The 17885-nt window shown below is 42.2% G+C and overlaps 1 protein-coding gene across 5 annotated transcripts in view; it reads right to left on the reverse strand.

Annotated features, from left to right (window-relative positions):
- srgap1a (SLIT-ROBO Rho GTPase activating protein 1a) overlaps window positions 1-17885 on the reverse strand; it is an 80582-nt gene that overhangs the window by 12726 nt on the left and 49971 nt on the right. For 3 of the 5 annotated variants that reach the window (XM_085411693.1, XM_085411692.1, XM_085411696.1), the window contains exons 7-18: window positions 17609-17830; window positions 17048-17149; window positions 13139-13336; window positions 12568-12652; window positions 11574-11601; window positions 10620-10725; window positions 8777-8837; window positions 8103-8180; window positions 7817-7951; window positions 4345-4450; window positions 3983-4207; window positions 3042-3121 (exon numbers count right to left, since the gene is read on the reverse strand). In XM_085411693.1, the coding sequence (XP_085267819.1) occupies window positions 3042-3121; window positions 3983-4207; window positions 4345-4450; window positions 7817-7951; window positions 8103-8180; window positions 8777-8837; window positions 10620-10725; window positions 11574-11601; window positions 12568-12652; window positions 13139-13336; window positions 17048-17149; window positions 17609-17830 (1426 nt within the window). Of the gene's footprint in view, window positions 1-3041; window positions 3122-3982; window positions 4208-4344; window positions 4451-7816; window positions 7952-8102; window positions 8181-8776; window positions 8838-9908; window positions 9943-10619; window positions 10726-11573; window positions 11602-12567; window positions 12653-13138; window positions 13337-17047; window positions 17150-17608; window positions 17831-17885 lie in introns of all 5 variants that reach the window. The other 2 variants (XM_085411695.1, XM_085411694.1) reach the window with 1 other exon arrangement.

A 17885-nucleotide genomic window follows, 5' to 3' on the forward strand; every position in this document is an offset into this window, starting at 1 on the left:
TTATTGTGAAAGGTTTATGTGGAAAATAAACAAGCAGACACGCGATGGTTTTACAGTCGTTGTTGCTAACGACAACGCATAAAAACAAGCCCTTGTCTGTCTGTAGTGTGGTTATATTAAATATAAGCGAAAGAGAGAACTTTAAGAAATGAATATAGCCACTACAGTGACCATCAAAACCATGAAAAATATTGCCGTAAAGAGTTTATTTTGCGACACCACGAAACAAACGATAGCGTAAAATGAAACGATAGATGTTTTTATATCGTCATCCGATATATATCGTTATATCGAACAGCCCTAGCGAGTATGTCCAGAGGAGGTCAGGAATGAGGTACAACAGTGAGCCAGCCATCACAAAAATGGCTCTGTCATGGTTTGAGGCTGGAATCATGGTATTATGAACGCAGAAAAGAACCATTCGATTTTGCTCCACTGTGTAATACTGTGTGGAAAGCTTTCAATTGGCAGAAACTTCATTTCTCAGCATGGCAATGATACCAAACACACTGCCAATGTAGTAAAAGCATACCTGGATAGAAAAACACAGTGAAACATCGGGCATTGAAGGCCTCAGCTGAGGCCAGGTCTCAACTATAATGAAGCAATGTGGGATCAGAGGCAGTATTCCTGAAGACTACTAAATAAAAAAGAAAGCTTGCCTAAAATAGTTTAGGCTCTGTTGAAGAATAAAAGTCCTCATACCAAACACTGAGCTTCAAGCTCGTTATAACTCATTTTATACAATATTTCCATTCATGTTTGAAGACGTTTCGATAAACTGTTGCATTTATTTGTCATTTTTCCAGGAAAACGTGAATGAAATGAAGAGTGTCTCATGACTTTTGCACAGTACTGCCTGCTTTTTAATCATGAACAAAATGTATCGGGAGCATAAAAACTCACAATGCTGCTAAAATAAAAGTGACTACCCAGTGTCTTATTAAAAGGAATAAGAATGTGTGCATCAAATTTAACAGGATAAGTAAAAATCTGGACCTTTTGTTGACATGAAAGAAATGGGATGACTAATATAGGATTCAACCTCTGTGCAAAACCTCAAAGCAAAAGAGATACTTCAGTGAGGGCCAAAGTGGTGAACAGGTGGACAACCGCACCCTCTTTTGGACCAAACCAAGAAGCTGCTATCGTATATTTCAAAATAAAGGTAAGCATAGGAGTCGGTGAACCTAACTGTTCTGGTACATCTTGGGGAGCTTTTCATGAAATACCCATCTGGGGAATCCTGGTGAAGACTGACATTATGTCTTTCAGAAGACTGTTTGCCTCTGAAAAATACACAAAATACATAAACTGTGGCTATATTTTCTGAATGGTCACAACTACAATATGACAAAAGATCTTGATCGTCAGTTATCCACACACTTCATTTTTTTCACAAATGTTATCAGGACAGCATATTGCATTAAGACTCTGTATGTAATCAGCTTGAAACGCATCTGCTCCAACGAGTCAAGGATATTTCTCCACCGGTGTTTGCACACGAGGTGACATTCACTTCCTTTAAAGGCCAACACAAGTTAACACGTTTGAAGCCTTGATAAGAAAGGAGAGAAAAATGATAACTATGTAAGTCTGGAGAAAACAAGCGAGAGTAACTAAACAGGAAACAAGCCCTGTTTTTGTGTCTGAAATCCAACTGAGGTCACAGGGATTTAAAAATAACTGATGACAATAACTTGACCACAGTTCAAGACTCTACAGGGAGGAACTCAGTCAGTGAGGACATCCTCCCAGCCTGCTTAGAGAAGCTTTTGGAACAAAACCATGGCAGCAAGGGCTTTCTGGAAAACACAATCTTCTCGTAATTACTCAAAGTTGATAGCTGCCATCTGTGTTTTACAGTAGGAATAAGTTTCCTCGTCTAATCAGATATTTCCTTTGGTTATACTTAACAGTAAGATGAGGGTCTTTATTTGGAAACCGTGATTAAAAGCTAATGTCAGGAGAAGAGATCAACTGTGGTTTTCAAAGTCTCTCTGTGGAGGCTGATGTCAACATGTAGCTTGGTGATAACGTGGAAGGATTTGGGTGACTGCTTTCAACAGAAAAGGTTTAGGAAAGTGTGTTACTAAGGTAAGACAATAAAATTAGGTTCAACAGTAGTTCAAGTATTTCTTGCACCGTTCTGTCTACATCTGGTCAGTTTTCTGTCAAAGTTATCTCTCACTTTTTAATGAGCTGAAAGTTTTATTGTCCTTTTCTGCTTTTTACTGTAAGTTAAACAGCAAAGTCATACCACGTCTAATCTTTTGGTCTCAACTAACTCACTAAATATTTGATTTGGACATGATGAACTGGTATCCATTTCATGGAAACAAAGGACCACATGTCTGATCACACAACAGCGTCTGGCTGAAGTACTTAATATCCTCCAGTGTCAACAACAGCCCGGTGTTTTTTCTTCGTTTCTTCATTTCTATATATATTTCTCTGGGACATATGGAAATGTAGTTAAATGTAGACTTTATTATTTTTGAACCACAGATAAAATGTGACACTTTTGAAACATGCTTCATAAATCTGCCATAAATTACTTGTGCGCTGATTTTTCACAAAGGGAGTTAAAAATGTAATCCAAGGTTGGGACCTTTAAGAAACAAGTTTCCATTCCCAGGAGGCCCAAAAGGTGCAGACCACCAAGGAATTTGTAAAATGAGGGGGTGCCGTCCAAAGCCCCAAGGAAAGCAGAACCATTAGAATATGAATGGCTGTCTGTCATTCTGAGCCCGGTTCCCTGGCTCTTCAAGGTTAATGCATTTATCGGGCTGAAAGGCAGGATTAGCCACCCGGAGCTGCAGAGACACAAGTTTAACCCCCCACACACCAAAGACTGGGGGGGGTTAAATTTAACCGTGCATATGCTAAATGAACAATGGTTACAATAATTAGTTTTAGTTCTATATTTAGTGATTGCAACTCCTAAAAACACAATTTGATTGGACTCTAGAAGGACACAAAGGTATGTAAGAGCAAGTTTAAACATTTGTATGACTATTTACTGCTGTGCAGTCACTCACCATCCTCACTGGTGTGCGTCTCTGTTCCTCCCTCATTGTCTACCTCCTCTAGGGCTCCATGCTCGCTATAGGGGCTCTCACTGTTGGGGACAACATCCAAATTACCAGGGTCACAGCCACAACAGGGTTCAAGGACTAAGGTACATTTCAACAACACACACAAAAAATTTTAATGATAAAAAGCCATTCAAGACAAGATGAAAAGCAGGAAGGTTTTTTACAATTAATAAGACATGGAGGATGTTCAACCAGCAGCCATTATCAAGAGTTTCCCATTGTGTGGTTAGGAAGTCTTTCTAAATGATCATCTGGAAATGAATAGTGAGAGCTGACAGGAACGCCACACATGACCGCAGATTACCCCGGCCAGGAAATGAACGTCTGCGTCCAAGCTAACATGTCAGTAGCAACCTCCTCTTTAGGGAGAGGAGGAGGCAACGAATGGAAAAGAAAATCCCAGGGGTTATGTCTCACTCGGGGAGACACAGGCACGCTGAGACAGGTGATTTACTCTGGCTAGAGATAAATCGCTGTCAGGCTGCGGTGATGTGGGGGCAGCACAGACGAGGAGAAACAGAGGTAGATAAAGTCGGGAAGAAACAAGCGATAACCTTATATACAGATGTGAGGCTGGTTTTTGTCTTGCTTGACTGCAGTTTGCTCTGCATTTCAACTAATCAGCCCCTTCCTGCCAGGTGACCTCTTTTTTCTTCTGTCATGATCGTAGAAATTAAAACGATCGTTTCAGCCTGTCTCATCTAAATACAGTCCTGAAACATGAGCTACCTCGTCATGTTCTTCAGCTGCACGTGTTGAACTGGTATGTGTCATAGCTCACATCCACTCCCCAGTGTGAACATCTCTGGATGTTTGGGTCCAGTAAATGCGGCACTTCACCCGATTTAGGTATAGCACTGTCGGCATACGTTCTTATTTCTTACCAGTAGTCCCCGCCCGCCATGCACTTCTCATAGATGGGCCCATCCAGTTCTTTGACATCAGGAAAGATGGTCTCGTGGTGGATGATGATCGTCTTGATGATCTCGTTGACGTGGGCCTGGCACGAGACCTGGTCCTGGCTGTCTGGTGTGGGCATGAGTGTTGGGCCAAAACATATGGCCAGGTTGTATGGGTCCATCATGTTCTCATCACTGTACTGGGACAGACTGAAGGGAGGGACGGAGGGTGAAGAAACAAAATATAAAGGAGTAAAAGGTTGGAATATTTTAGTATAAAGTATTTCAGACAAATCATTGAGCAAGGGCAATCATGATGTTTAGGATGTTATTTTTGTTAAACTCACTGGTCGAGGAAGGCAAAGAGGTAGCGCATCACAATGAGGACCGATCTGGGAATGGTCAGGAGGATCTTACGGATGTACAGCGCTCTCTCATACAGGTTTTCTATTCCTTTTTTAAAAAAAAAAAATAGGGGGGGGGGGGGGGGTGTCAAAAAGAGTATGTTGTTAGCAATAAAAAATTTATAAACCAAAAAAATAAAAGCATATATAACAAGTTTTTCTCTGGTTCAGTCCATGGAGTAGACGTCTGGGGCTTACACTTGTGTAATCTATCGACGTTATCCACATACTCTCAAGTCTAAAGACATAAATTCGGCCAAATACTTAGTAGAAACATTAAATATTTAAACGGGCACAGACGTTTAATTGTATAAAGTCCTCGTGGACACAGGCGATATGTTGACTCTGGTAATTACCCTCACCACAACTTTGGTTTATCACCCGATTCTCTCATAAAGGAAGAAGAAGTGAAAATAGGTGCTCTGTCACGCGCACATTTTGTTTACCTTTTCAGAAATATCACGAAAAAAGAGCAGCTTTATTATCATTTTCACAGAGAAAAAATATTGTGCTTTAGTAAGATGCAGCCGGAGAATGTCGACCTTTCTGTCCTTCGTTACTATTATGTTTGTCTCAGTGTGGCACCTGAAACAGGCTGTTTTAAGCAGCTAAGCTGGGGCTGTGCTGGCTGGGCTGCTAAAAATAGCCATGTCACCCTCCAGCCACTGTGTGCCATCTGGGATTTGGGCTTCTGGGATACTTGTGATGTATTTCATTTTTCATGAATACCTAACTTGGATTCTGTGAGGCTCTCAAGCACTTCAGAAGCTGCTATTTAAAGATCTATTCGAACGCAGACTTCTACATCACGTGTGTGCAGCACATCCTCGCGAAGCATTCTTACCGCAAATTCCAAAATGAAAGATATCACAAGCCGCAGTGCACGGCTGCGGTGAAAATGAAACAGTCAACTGAGAGCGGTTAAACGATCTCGTAGCTGGTCTGAGCTGCTCCATATGGGAATAAGGTTTATATATGGAGCCTGCTGGGCGCTCAGCCCACACTGCAATCACTGGCATGCAGAGCTGGGAAATGTAAACAGGGAATCCCCATCACTCATCCAGCACAAATGTGTAAACGACGGTAGACCCAAGAAACTCAAGAGGACACACTTCACACACTTGCGAGTACACAAAGAACACACACAAATACACGGGGCACACAATCACTCCCGCAGAGTCGCACGAGGCATCGGGACGCACACTATGTCCATGTGACTTTGTGCATATTCAATTGTTCTTTAACAGAGCTGATGTGATGTAATGCAGTGTCATTCAAAGAGCTGACTGAACTGTGGAACGATTCAGACAAATTCACAATGTGACCATTCTTGTGAGGACTCCACTGCAGATTCAGCCCAGGGCTGCGAACATTCAACACTCCACCAAAACTCTATGGTCAGCTTTGTGCCGCTCACAACAGATCGGCTCCTGCTCAGAGCTCAACACAGCAGAGCAGGACCCACAAAACGCAAGTCCGAGTTCAGACTTCAGAATGACAAAGAGTTCAAGCAAGACTACAAGGAATATCCCAAAATGTTCAAACTTTCATTATCGGATACAGTGGGGCAAAAAAGTATTTAGTCAGCCACCGATTGTGCAAGTTCCCCCACCTAAAATGATGACAGAGGTCAGTAATTTGCACCAGAGGTACACTTCAACTGTGAGAGACAGAATGTGAAAAAAAAATCCATGAATCCACATGGTAGGATTTGTAAAGAATTTATTCGTAAATCAGGGTGGAAAATAAGTATTTGGTCAATAACAAAAATACAACTCAATACTTTGTAACATAACCTTTGTTGGCAATAACAGAGGTCAAACGTTTACTATAGGTCTTTACCAGGTTTGCACACACAGTAGCTGGTATTTTGGCCCATTCCTCCATGCAGATCTTCTTGAGAGCAGTGATGTTTTGGGGCTGTCGCCGAGCAACACGGACTTTCAACTCCCGCCACAGATTTTCTATGGGGTTGAGGTCTGGAGACTGGCTAGGCCACTCCAGGACTTTCAAATGCTTCTTACGGAGCCACTCCTTTGTTGCCCGGGCGGTGTGTTTTGGATCATTGTCATGTTGGAAGACCCAGCCTCGTTTCATCTTCAAAGTTCTCACTGATGGAAGGAGGTTTTGGCTCAAAATCTCACGATACATGGCCCCATTCATTCTGTCCTTAACACGGATCAGTCGTCCTGTCCCCTTGGCAGAAAAACAGCCCCATAGCATGATGTTTCCACCCCCATGCTTCACAGTAGGTATGGTGTTCTTGGGATGCAACTCAGTATTCTTCTTCCTCCAAACACAACGAGTTGAGTTTATACCAAAAAGTTCTACTTTGGTTTCATCTGACCACATGACATTCTCCCAATCCTCTGCTGTATCATCCATGTGCTCTGTGGCAAACTTCAGACGGGCCTGGACATGCACTGGCTTCAGCAGCGCAACACGTCTGGCACTGCGGGATTTGATTCCCTGCCGTTGTAGTGTGTTACTGATGGGGACCTTTGTTACTTTGGTCCCAGCTCTCTGCAGGTCATTCACCAGGTCCCCCCGTGTGGTCCTGGGATCTTTGCTCACCGTTCTCATGATCATTTTGACCCCACGGGATGAGATCTTGCGTGGAGCCCCAGATCGAGGGAGATTATCAGTGGTCTTGTATGTCTTCCATTTTCTGATGATTGCTCCCACAGTTGATTTTTTCACACCAAGCTGCTTGCCTATTGTAGATTCACTCTTCCCAGTCTGGTGCAGGTCTACAATACTTTTCCTGGTGTCCTTCGAAAGCTCTTTGGTCTTGGCCATGGCGGAGTTTGGAGTCTGACTGTTTGAGGCTGTGGACAGGTGTCTTTTATACAGATGATGAGTTCAAACAGGTGCCATTCATACAGGTAACGAGTGGGGGACAGAAAAGCTTCTTACAGAAGACGTTACAGGTCTGTGAGAGCCAGAGATTTTCCTTGTTTGAGGTGACCAAATACTTATTTTCCACCCTAATTTACGAATAAATTCTTTACAAATCCTACCATGTGAATTCATGGATGTTTTTTCCACATTCTGTCTCTCACAGTTGAAGTGTACCTCTGGTGCAAAGTACTGACCTCTGTCATCATTTTAAGTGGGGGAACTTGCACAATCAGTGGCTGACTAAATACTTTTTTGCCCCACTGTATGTATAACACCCCCCCCCCACAAGGCTACAGTGTATAATATAAGATGATATGAGAGCTAATTATTTTAGGTCTTTAAGACAATAAAATCACCAGGATCTAAATCCATCTAAATTAGACAAATATGCTCTTCACTGTAACGCAAAGTATTTAAAATAAGTATGTAAATAAATAAAACTTGTTACAGAAAACAAACAATCAATCACTCATAAAAAGCGACTGACTGATAATACACAAAAATATGTTCTTACTGATGCAGGACAGCAGCTCATTGAACCTCTCTTTGGGGAAAAGAGGGTTCTCCAGACCTCGGAAGTACAGTTTGAGAACGCCAGCCACCGAATTGATGTCATGATTATTCTCATCGTCTGCCAGAGGGTCATTTCCTAAAACAAAGAGAAGCGAGCAGGTCAAGTTGGATTTATTTTATTGCATCATTTTAGACATATACCTAATTAAAAATAAAATTGGAAACAAATATAGTAGAGATCAAGCTGTTGACAAGCATCTTTTATAGTGAAAACAGAACCCCGGTACCTCTCTCAAATGAGTTCTTGATGTCGTTGACTTCCAGCTGGGATCCAGGTACACGAAATATTCCTTGGTGCTGGAGGCCTGTACAGGGAAAAAACAAAACAAAGAAAGGATGAGGAAGCAAAGAAAAGCAGAAGACCAACTCATGAGCTTTAATCCACCTGTGGTCATACAGATGAGAAAACAAATTGCCCAAAATGACACATCCTAAGGAAGATCAAAATTACTCATTATTCATATCATTACTAGTAATCAAAAAACATGCCCTTTACTAAGCAAGATTAAGTTACTGTAACTAGCCTGCAATATTTTTTTAGATTTATCTCTGAGTGTCATCAGTTGGTTGCCAGACAAGATGCAGAGGATGTTCTCTACAGTCACACCTTTCAATGCTTAGAATTATAAATCTGCTTTAGTCAGTGATATTTAAACTCAACAGTCATACAGTGAGAGGTTTCTCACTGTATGGGAATTTCAGTAGAAGAGACCACATAAAGATAAACAGGGCGGAATTTGCACATTTCCATGGAATAAACTGAAACTCCAACATCTGCATCTGTGAAAGTGTTACTTTGTCCCACACTAGATAAAGTTGGTTGGGTTATAAGAAGACCTCAAAGAAGGTATAAATACAGCAACTACTGTAACACTGTAAGGGCTGACAGTATGCTACTCACCATACAAATTTATGTAGCGAATACAACTCTCAACCACACGAGGAATAGCTTGTCCAGAGTCCTTTGAAGAAAAGTCAGATGAGTAATTCGTCATTTTGTTACATGTTTAAGAGCCTAACCGATACTACATTTCTTTCAGTGATTTGTTACAAAAAAAAAAAAAATCACTGGTGTATAATGTCCTTGTTTTTCTTCATTAACACATAAAATCAAAATTGTGCAAAAAATATGTAATAATCAGGATTATATCACATTTTGAGGAGGTAATTTTTCCAAAATCTGATCAATTAAAACACGTGTCTCACTTTTGTGTTTTCTTAATGCATATCTGGTGCATGCAGACTGCTGACTGGTTCAATGTATTGATTGCGGCCCAATAGGAGCCGTTAAAAGAATATAATCATGCACACCCAGTGAAAGTGAAGCTGGTAAGTTTAAATACAAAGTGTGATCTTATTAAGACAGACTGACTTGACCTCACAGCTATTCCTTTGCTCAGTTTCATGGATGTCGTGGATTATCACTAAGTATACAAAAATCACTAACCAACTGGAATAGCAACACCGGAGGCCTATTGAAATGTGCTTAAACATGCCTTATGTCTTTTTTTATGCAAACAATCCAGAGCTGTGCTTAAATTAACAAGAGCTTATCCAAAAGGGCACAGACTCCATATGAAGTTCGGGCCTAAAATGGCCAGATAAGAGCACTTGGATGTGCACTCAACTCTCCTTCTGCCTGTGTGCTGGCTCCTCTTGTAAATCACTGCTGGACGGGGACTCGGTACATGCTTTTAATGATACAGTGGATCTGTTTACAGCCCTCAGGGGTATACAATGAGCCCAAACGCAACAGCCATACTAAAATCGACTAGCTATGGCTGGAGTGCAGCAGTGAGGGTTGAGGCAGAAGCCGGGGTGCTGCTAGATTATGTAATGCGATCTCTTTGGATATGAGAGACTGATTTTGATCTATAAGGAATAGAAATTTGCACAGACAACTGAAACTACAGCTGTAACCTTCAACTCAGTCTGTCTAAGTGGCAGGTAAATAACTTGTTAGTACAGAATAGATACAGGAAATGAGAAAAGGTTCGCAGCACGAGCCCCCCAACATGCCTCAGAGTTTCTACCTGATGTCGAGTGTGTGAGTTCCGTCGTCCACGGCTAAAGAGAAATGTTGCAAGAGTCGGAGATGATCAGAGATGGAAAAAGGGGAAAAAAGCAAGATCCAGATTAGCACCTCAGCAGCTTCCCACCAAAGCTTTTACTAAGAGAGCGTCACATTCCACTCTGTGCTGGCATCAAACCCATAACAAAACAGCAGGAACTGGACAGGATCAGGCAGGACTCGACACGGCCACCGGCGAGAGGCAGTGAAGAGACCGGAGGAGGGGGGCAGCACACCTTATCAGTTTGGCATCCGCTCCCCGACTGCCATCTATCCTGCTGTTTTCACTGGCCTCTGCTCTTACTCTGGAAGCGGAGGAGAGAATATCTCCCGCCAGAGCAGCTCAGTGATGCCAGGTCAGCAGTGACTCAGGGGAGCTGATGGAGACAAACATTTATCCTTCCAACTGCTGTTCCCTTCCTCCTGCTGCCCTCCAAATCTATCAATGCCACCACCCCACACATCTGAGAAACAGACCGCCAGAGCTCGCTGACTCATGAGGAAGGTTTCCAGAATCCATCTTAGCACAAATGTTCATGTTTTGTTGTTGATAAATGATGATCAAAGCTAAGACGCTTACGGGGGAACCCACCAAAATGACCAGAAAGCCAGAGGGAAATAGAAAACGGATAGGAGAAGGTGAACAGTCAAGCGGGAGACTGGCAATCAGTACCTTAATAAATGACTCCAAATTGCCATTAAATAACCTAACATTAAAAACAGAGCGGGGTCTAGCCCGCCGGGTGCCAGTGAGGGTTCTGTACGGCCCATTGGGATGTCTAGAACACAAAGAATGAATCAGAAAAGGCAAACAATGCATTTTGTGGTTTCCCTCTTTGCACATTTATGTCCTTTCAAAACCTGAACTGAAGAGGAGGATGACTAATCTTCAAAACCTTTCAACTCCAGGTGATGGCTGGATGGATGAATAAGGGTATTTTTTCAAACACAGCTGAAACCCATGAAATAACGTTTTCTTTATAGCCTTTTTTTTAATCCTCCACCAGATACAACAGGCCAGAGAAATGCCAGACCCACTGGGAGCTTTGTATGTGTCAGCATCCACCTCGTGACAGAGCCTGCAGGTGACAGTCCCTTTTAGTTAGTGTGTATGTTATAATTCTGTTCTTGAGATCTGGAGGACTTAAGAGTAAATTTTCCTCCTCGAAGAGGCAAGTTCAAATTAAACTTCTATTCCTTGTTGAGTTACTAGCCACCAAATAGGGTTCCTTTCATCAAATTAAGCATATTATCTGCTGATAACAGCCAGCCAACGTCAGTCGATAGCGACTCTCTTTAAATTGCTTTAACCGGCCTATGTCTACTACTGCAGAACCCTTTGCAACCTGTCTCTATCTCAGCCTTTCATTTTGTTGTGTGTCCGACTTCATCAACGCCATCAGCTGTCACTGATTTCTGCTGGTCTCCCTGTATATGGTGTCCACCCATGTGCATCAAAGGAAGAGAGGTCCTAGAACTTACTGACAGAAATATCATAATATATAAAACTAGTATAACTAGCTAAGTTATGTAACTACAGAAGTAGTGAAAAGAAAAACTGTCCTGAAGTTTCAGTCGCTGTTGAAAGGGAAGTGAATATGCACAGGTGCTGATGTGTCTACTTTACCTTGTGGTCATGTATTCAGCTCGGTGGCCTGAGATATGAGAAAAGAGACAAGGTGTGACAAGAAGTTAGTTGGGTGGACATGCCAAGACTCATCACTGCAGTCCCTGCAGGGAATTGTGCATATGGCTAACAAAGCATTTGCCATCTGCTCACAACCACTGGCCTTTTGAGCAATCCAAAAGAAACCCATACACACTGTTTTTCCACATAATATTATAACCTGTGCCGAGACGGTTACATCAAAATGTAGTTCAAACATCTAAGAGGACACAGATGCACTTTTAAAAGTTATGGGCGCATGCACACGCACACAATACACAGAGCTAAGTTTAAAACAAGCAAAAGAAGATGAAGCAAAAATAACTACCAAATGGTTTCGCATAACAGGAAGACGCTCAAATTTTTTGGGTGACTCAAACCGTACTTCATGCAGACACCAAAATGACTAAGTAGCATGTGGGAGAAACAGGAGGGTTTTTTCTTCCTCTTAACTTAAGGCTTCATTAATCATTCAGCGTCGAATTTGAAGGAGACCACCGGGACTGCCTGTTAGAACAATGAACTGACAAATACAAGCTGAGCCCTTTAGGAGATCCTACCAGTGTAGAACAAGGGGGGCCTGTTCTTATACATGGCAGGCCATTAGGTTTCAAGCAAATCAATCACTAAGATGGATAATACAAGTTCATTATTGCCCCTCGGCTCTGACTTGCCTGGTTTTAAACCAGATTACAATCTAAGAGCTTTGACTGGTGACAAAAGCAAACAAACAACAGGGTTTGCCACAGAATAGACTGAATTTGCTCAAGATGGACTGCCAAATATAATAGAATTCAGTAAAGTACACAATTATTTGTTACACTAGATGTTTGGGTATTGATTGGGGTTAATAAGTCATTTTGGCTGGTAGAACATTTCCCATTTTAAGGTATGAATTAAGCACAAGTACAATACAGTGAAGAGTCTAAGGGTAAATACAGGGTCGTGAATGTACCTTCACCAAGTGCCCTCTTCAGCAAGTCGTGCTTGGCCTGCAGTTTGGAGATGAGATTGCTGCCTTCCAAAAACTCACGGAATTTCTGTGGAGAATTTAGAGTAATTACCCAGCAGCCCTGAGCACCGGCAGGAGCACCCACTCTTAAGACGGCAGTCTGTGATGAAGCAGCCAAGGGCAAAAGGACGTGCTAAGCGCCCCTTTTAGAAGCCCTTATCAGAGCATGTCCATCCCTGGATTGAAACAAGATTGCAGCTGGCAGCTGGAGATATTCTGGGGCAGTTACTCCTCTGCCAGCTGATCAAAGATTTCATAGGAATGATGTGCATAAGTTAAACATCACCTACAACCCAAATATCAAGTATATTCATATATAGATAAAAGCTTTGACTACATGTTCTAAGATTTATTATATAGATTCTGTGGTTTATGATCACACAGGAATGAATCTGTTGTAAAGCTGCATTACAGACAGCATGGATTTGATATTTATTTCTGTTTTCTACATTAAAAATAAATTTTAAAGTCATTACTTTCGCTAACTTGCAGCAGACATCATCTCTGCACTCACCATGAAGTAGAACTGCTCCGTCTCTTGCTGGTTGGCTCTCCTCTTGGCGATGCTGGGCTTGCTGAGGTACGTCTCCGACACTGTGGACTTGACTGATTCGGTGGACCGGCTGTGGTGGAAGCACTCAGACACATCGTAGTCTTCAATGGTCACCATGTCCTGGATGGTGGTCAGGGTTGCCTCTGATGTCTTTTTGATCTGTGAAAAGAAGAGAAGGTGAGAAAAAGCTGATGTCATCTCTTCTATATCACTATGTTACCATCTCACTATACACAGAAACTCACTTCACTCCCTGAAAACCACTCTCTATCCCAAGACACACTTTAAAATTCAGGTGGTTTCTGACGAGGTGAATGTTCCCTAAAATAAAAGAATTTCCCGACGGTTCAAAGTGACTTATTTATCATTGTGTTCACACTCACGGGGTGCAGAGGTGAACAGTGTCAGATGGAAATGCCAGATTGAGCTGTAGGCTTTTAAGATCCATTTTCATAACCACGTCTTCCTGTCAACAGTTCTTCTCTCAGAGCTTATAAACACCAGGACTTGGCCAAGCATGCCCCACCACTTAGTGTGAAAGATGTTCGACCACTGCTGCAAGAGCTGCAGGGCATAACTGTGTCCATAATATTATGACATAAGATGGCACAACATGTGACATTCAAATGAGAGAGTAGATAAAAGTTAAAGACGCACACACACACATCCAGGGGGAAAAACTGATGTGTGTGTGTGCACACTTTGGCACGTTTAAGCCTTCAGAGTCATCCCAAATGTAAATATGTATATAAGGGATCAAGGCACTTGCAGAGTATGGACCAATGGCAATACAAACAGAGCAAATATAAACAGAGAAAGTAAAGGAGGCAGACAGGGAGGCATAAGAGACTAAACTGAAGTGTGTTAAGTGTGAACATGAATCACTGATGTGGAAAAGCCACAAAAAACCCCAAACAACAACAACGACAACACAAAAACCCACCAACAAGCACTTCCCTGGAAAAATTAAGCAAAACTGCAGCATTTCATGGAGACACTCACCATGTCAGTTCACTTACTGAGATTTTAAAAAGGTGGGGAACGCACAGGTCAATGGGACCCTGAATGTAATGCAGCTGGAATTCCTCTTGATTATCCTTAATGATCAGAATGACCTCACCTCAAAAGGTAGTGACCCCATTTGTCAGTTATTTAGTGAGCGCAAGCTCAGAGGTAATGAAAGAACAAGGCGAATTCCTCGTGTTACAATTATACACACTGAGACAACTGTGGATTGTGGCTTGTTTCTTTTAAACTGCCTGACCCGTGACTCATTTCACCTTCAAAGAAGAAGAAAAAAAAGAGTCGCCCTGAAAACCAAAGAAGACTTTTCAGCTTTCATGTGTTGCTGTGATGAATTACACTGCTGACACACATGCTCGTGCACACATGCTCGTGCACACATGCTCGTGCACACATGCTCGTGCACACATGCTCGTGCACACAGAATGGATGTAGTTATCCCACCTTTCATGAAGGAAAGGAAACACGCAGACACGGAACATGAAATGCTAGATTCAGTAAAGTGAAACTTTCAAATGACTAAAAAGGCAAATTTACACAATGACAGGTAACTTCTAACATGTAGCTGTTGGTTAGACTGAGTGCGTTTGAGTTCCTCTCCCTGTGTTCCTGGCAGCCTCATTCAGAGTGGCACCATGGAGGCGAGAGGCCCAGCTGTCATCATGAAGACGACAGCCATGCATGTGTGATAGAAATGCTCCTAGTGAAAAAGTTGTTGAGTTTATCCATTATTCAGCAGACGGATAGTTACCAGTGTTCGGTGCAGGGCTCAGTTACAGCAGAGCTCTTAGAGAGACTCGGTGGATATGCGTGTTAATCCGTAAATTATAAACCATAAATCCGGTGTCTCTATACTTTGATATAGACGTTCCAAAAGTAAGCAAGTAGCCATCATTATCTAAACTGAACTTCAGCACTGTTAAAAGCAAAAAATAATTCCAGTCGCAAAAAAGTGGAATAAAGGTTTATTCTGCAGGGAAGCACACCACTCCTAGTTAATCCTACATCCGTCATCAGAAGTCAGACTGCAGTCCACAGCTTTCAACAGACCCGGCAGTACAGTAAGTGGGTAATTCGCTGATCTTCCGCTATGAGCACACACACAGGCTTTGATGTGCTTCCTTGATATTTATCTGGAGGAAAAACAAACACTCCCTGCAAAGATGATGCTATTAGATTGCCAGGGTTTAGTGTGAAACATCTTGAGAATAACCATTAAGTGTGCTTGTGTATTTGCAGGAGAAGACGGCAGAAATCAGAGGAGGAAAATTAGTCTGTGTGAGCACTGGGTCATGCAGAGGCAAATGAGATCTAAATGGGCAGATTATTAAGTCTGCAAAAAGACAAATCACACTGACTGACTGATGAGGAGAAATGAAATTATGTCCTTAGAGAAATGAGTTTTTTGATGAAAGAAATCCAGCAGGATTATGCTAAGCCCTACGCCTAAATAAAAGTGAAATCCAGCGTCCTTCTCCCTGTGTTGCACTCTATCCAGCGCCAATGCAGAGTAAATTATTCAGCAATGTTTTCTTTCACCAACTTCACGGGAGCCAAAGAGGTTTGAGGAAGCAGCTGCACTTCTCTATGAAGCACTGCCCTGTAGTTTTTCCTGTCCAGATAAAGACAGACGCTCCTTCTCCCTCGTTTGACAGTCCAGCTTTTAGGTCGCCACAGTGCTTAGAAAGTTCATTTTCCAAGGATGTATCTGGCACGTCATGCCCAGGAAGAGGGGCCATCTGGTGATCCTAACATGAGGCAGCGGCGCCCTCCAATTTTGACCCACCAGGACATCCGCTTCAGCAAGGCAGGAGGACAAGGGCATGAAGCAACCGGGGCTTTTCAACCATACACACAGTCACAAGTATATGCACAGTTGATTAAACACTATACGTACTGCAGACAAACTGTGGTGACGCCAACAGGACTCTGACTCGTCTGGTTATAGTCCATGAAACACCACAATCTGAGTCTCAGTAAATAGGCTGTGACTGAGGATCATTTTCACCACTGACTGACTGATATTTTCTTCTAATGACGTGGGGTGTATGTGTATATACACATACACACATTCTGTCATAAAGCTTGATAAATTCAATTAATAAAGTTAATGAATGTATTTTGCATATTCAAAAAAGCCGCACATACTGTTATTCTGCACTCATAGTTCATTCCTGTAGACGTATAGTTTAGACGTCTGTTTAACTAAAGATTTGACCATCTGATCAAAGGGAATCTAAAATGATGATGAGTGCAGATGAAGTTGTGAGGCCTGCTCCTGTGTCTTTGTAAGAGGATAAAAGAAGAAAGTGCAGCGATGTGGAGGGAGAGAAGCAGAAAGGAGAAGCAGGTCAGACGTGATACAAAGTAACAGCCCGATGGAGGTGACTGCACTCTGAACCAACAAAAAGCCTTTCTTCTCCATTTTCAAGAAAACAAAATGTAAATTTACTCAGGCATGCTGCAGATGCATTAAAACAAAAGAGCCTGAGAAGCAAAGAAGCACCCACAATGTCAATGCAGCACAGGTGGGAGCAAAACGACAGGCTTCACAGAGAGGCTTTCAGAGGCTACCTTCGGGGCATGAGCAAGAAGAAAAAACACAGTTTGTAAGCTTGTGTCTCATCTATAACTATTTTCCATCTCACCTTGGATGACTTCTGGCTGAAGTTAACTTTGTTGAGCATCTTTAATTCACTGTCAGCACCGTGCATCCAACAAATAAACACATAACAAAGCTGCCAAATCTCAGGCAGACAACAAAACTGAGACATGTTTGACGCAACTAAACCCCCTGCAACACAAACACCTGGATTGCGATTTCCATTTTTCTTGCCCCCATTTTACCTCTTCATTTTCAATCTTCAGAGTAGCGATACGAGACTGCAGCTGCTGGAACCTCAGTATAAGCTCCCCATTCACTGGTGGCTGCACTGAGATCTGACATACCTGGAAATATAGACAAATCACAGCATCACTGAGCATGTACCTGAAATTTCAAGCTATCAGAGGAACAAGGTCACGTAAGCTCTAAATTTAAACAGGATGTAGGCATCCAAATTCTTTTTCCAATTGCAAGGCAAACCACAGTGACGTCTCCCAAATGAATGCAGACACCGATGCAAAAAACAGCTAGTAAACAGACACGCTATCAGCAGAGTGCCAGCCAAACAGTAAAATCCCTAACACATGTTGAGCTTCATGACTTCAGGGGACGTAATAACACATGATTTGTTAATTTCAGTACCCCATAAAACCTGATCCAGCAGCCCATACGCAATAAAAAGCTGCACTCAAGCCACTGAATATCTGACTAATGCTGAGATATTTTTATTTTTCAAAATTAAGCTCAAAGGTATTCAGTATATTTGCACCACTTATTAGATAAAATCCAGCTGCACCACATACTTCGTCTCCCATGTGAGGCTGGAACTCAAATTTTGCTGGAGGACAGAAGGCCGTAGGGTACATCTCCATGAACCTCTGTCGGTCACTTCGTGGATCTAAACTGTCCACTGCATTTTCGATGATGTCAAGACCCTCGTGGCGTGACGTCTCCAAGTTATATTCGGCAGACAGGTAAGTCCGCAGGGCACGATTCAGACTGGCATGATAACCCAAATCACAGCACTGGATGGAAAAAAAAAAGAAAAAAGGCAGATTAGTAAATTGATTTTATCAATTA

This window comes from Rhamphochromis longiceps, linkage group LG7, assembly GCF_057381845.1.
Source record: "Rhamphochromis longiceps isolate RC_006_pf linkage group LG7, R_longiceps_female_GT1.1, whole genome shotgun sequence".
NCBI lineage: Eukaryota > Metazoa > Chordata > Actinopteri > Cichliformes > Cichlidae > Rhamphochromis > Rhamphochromis longiceps.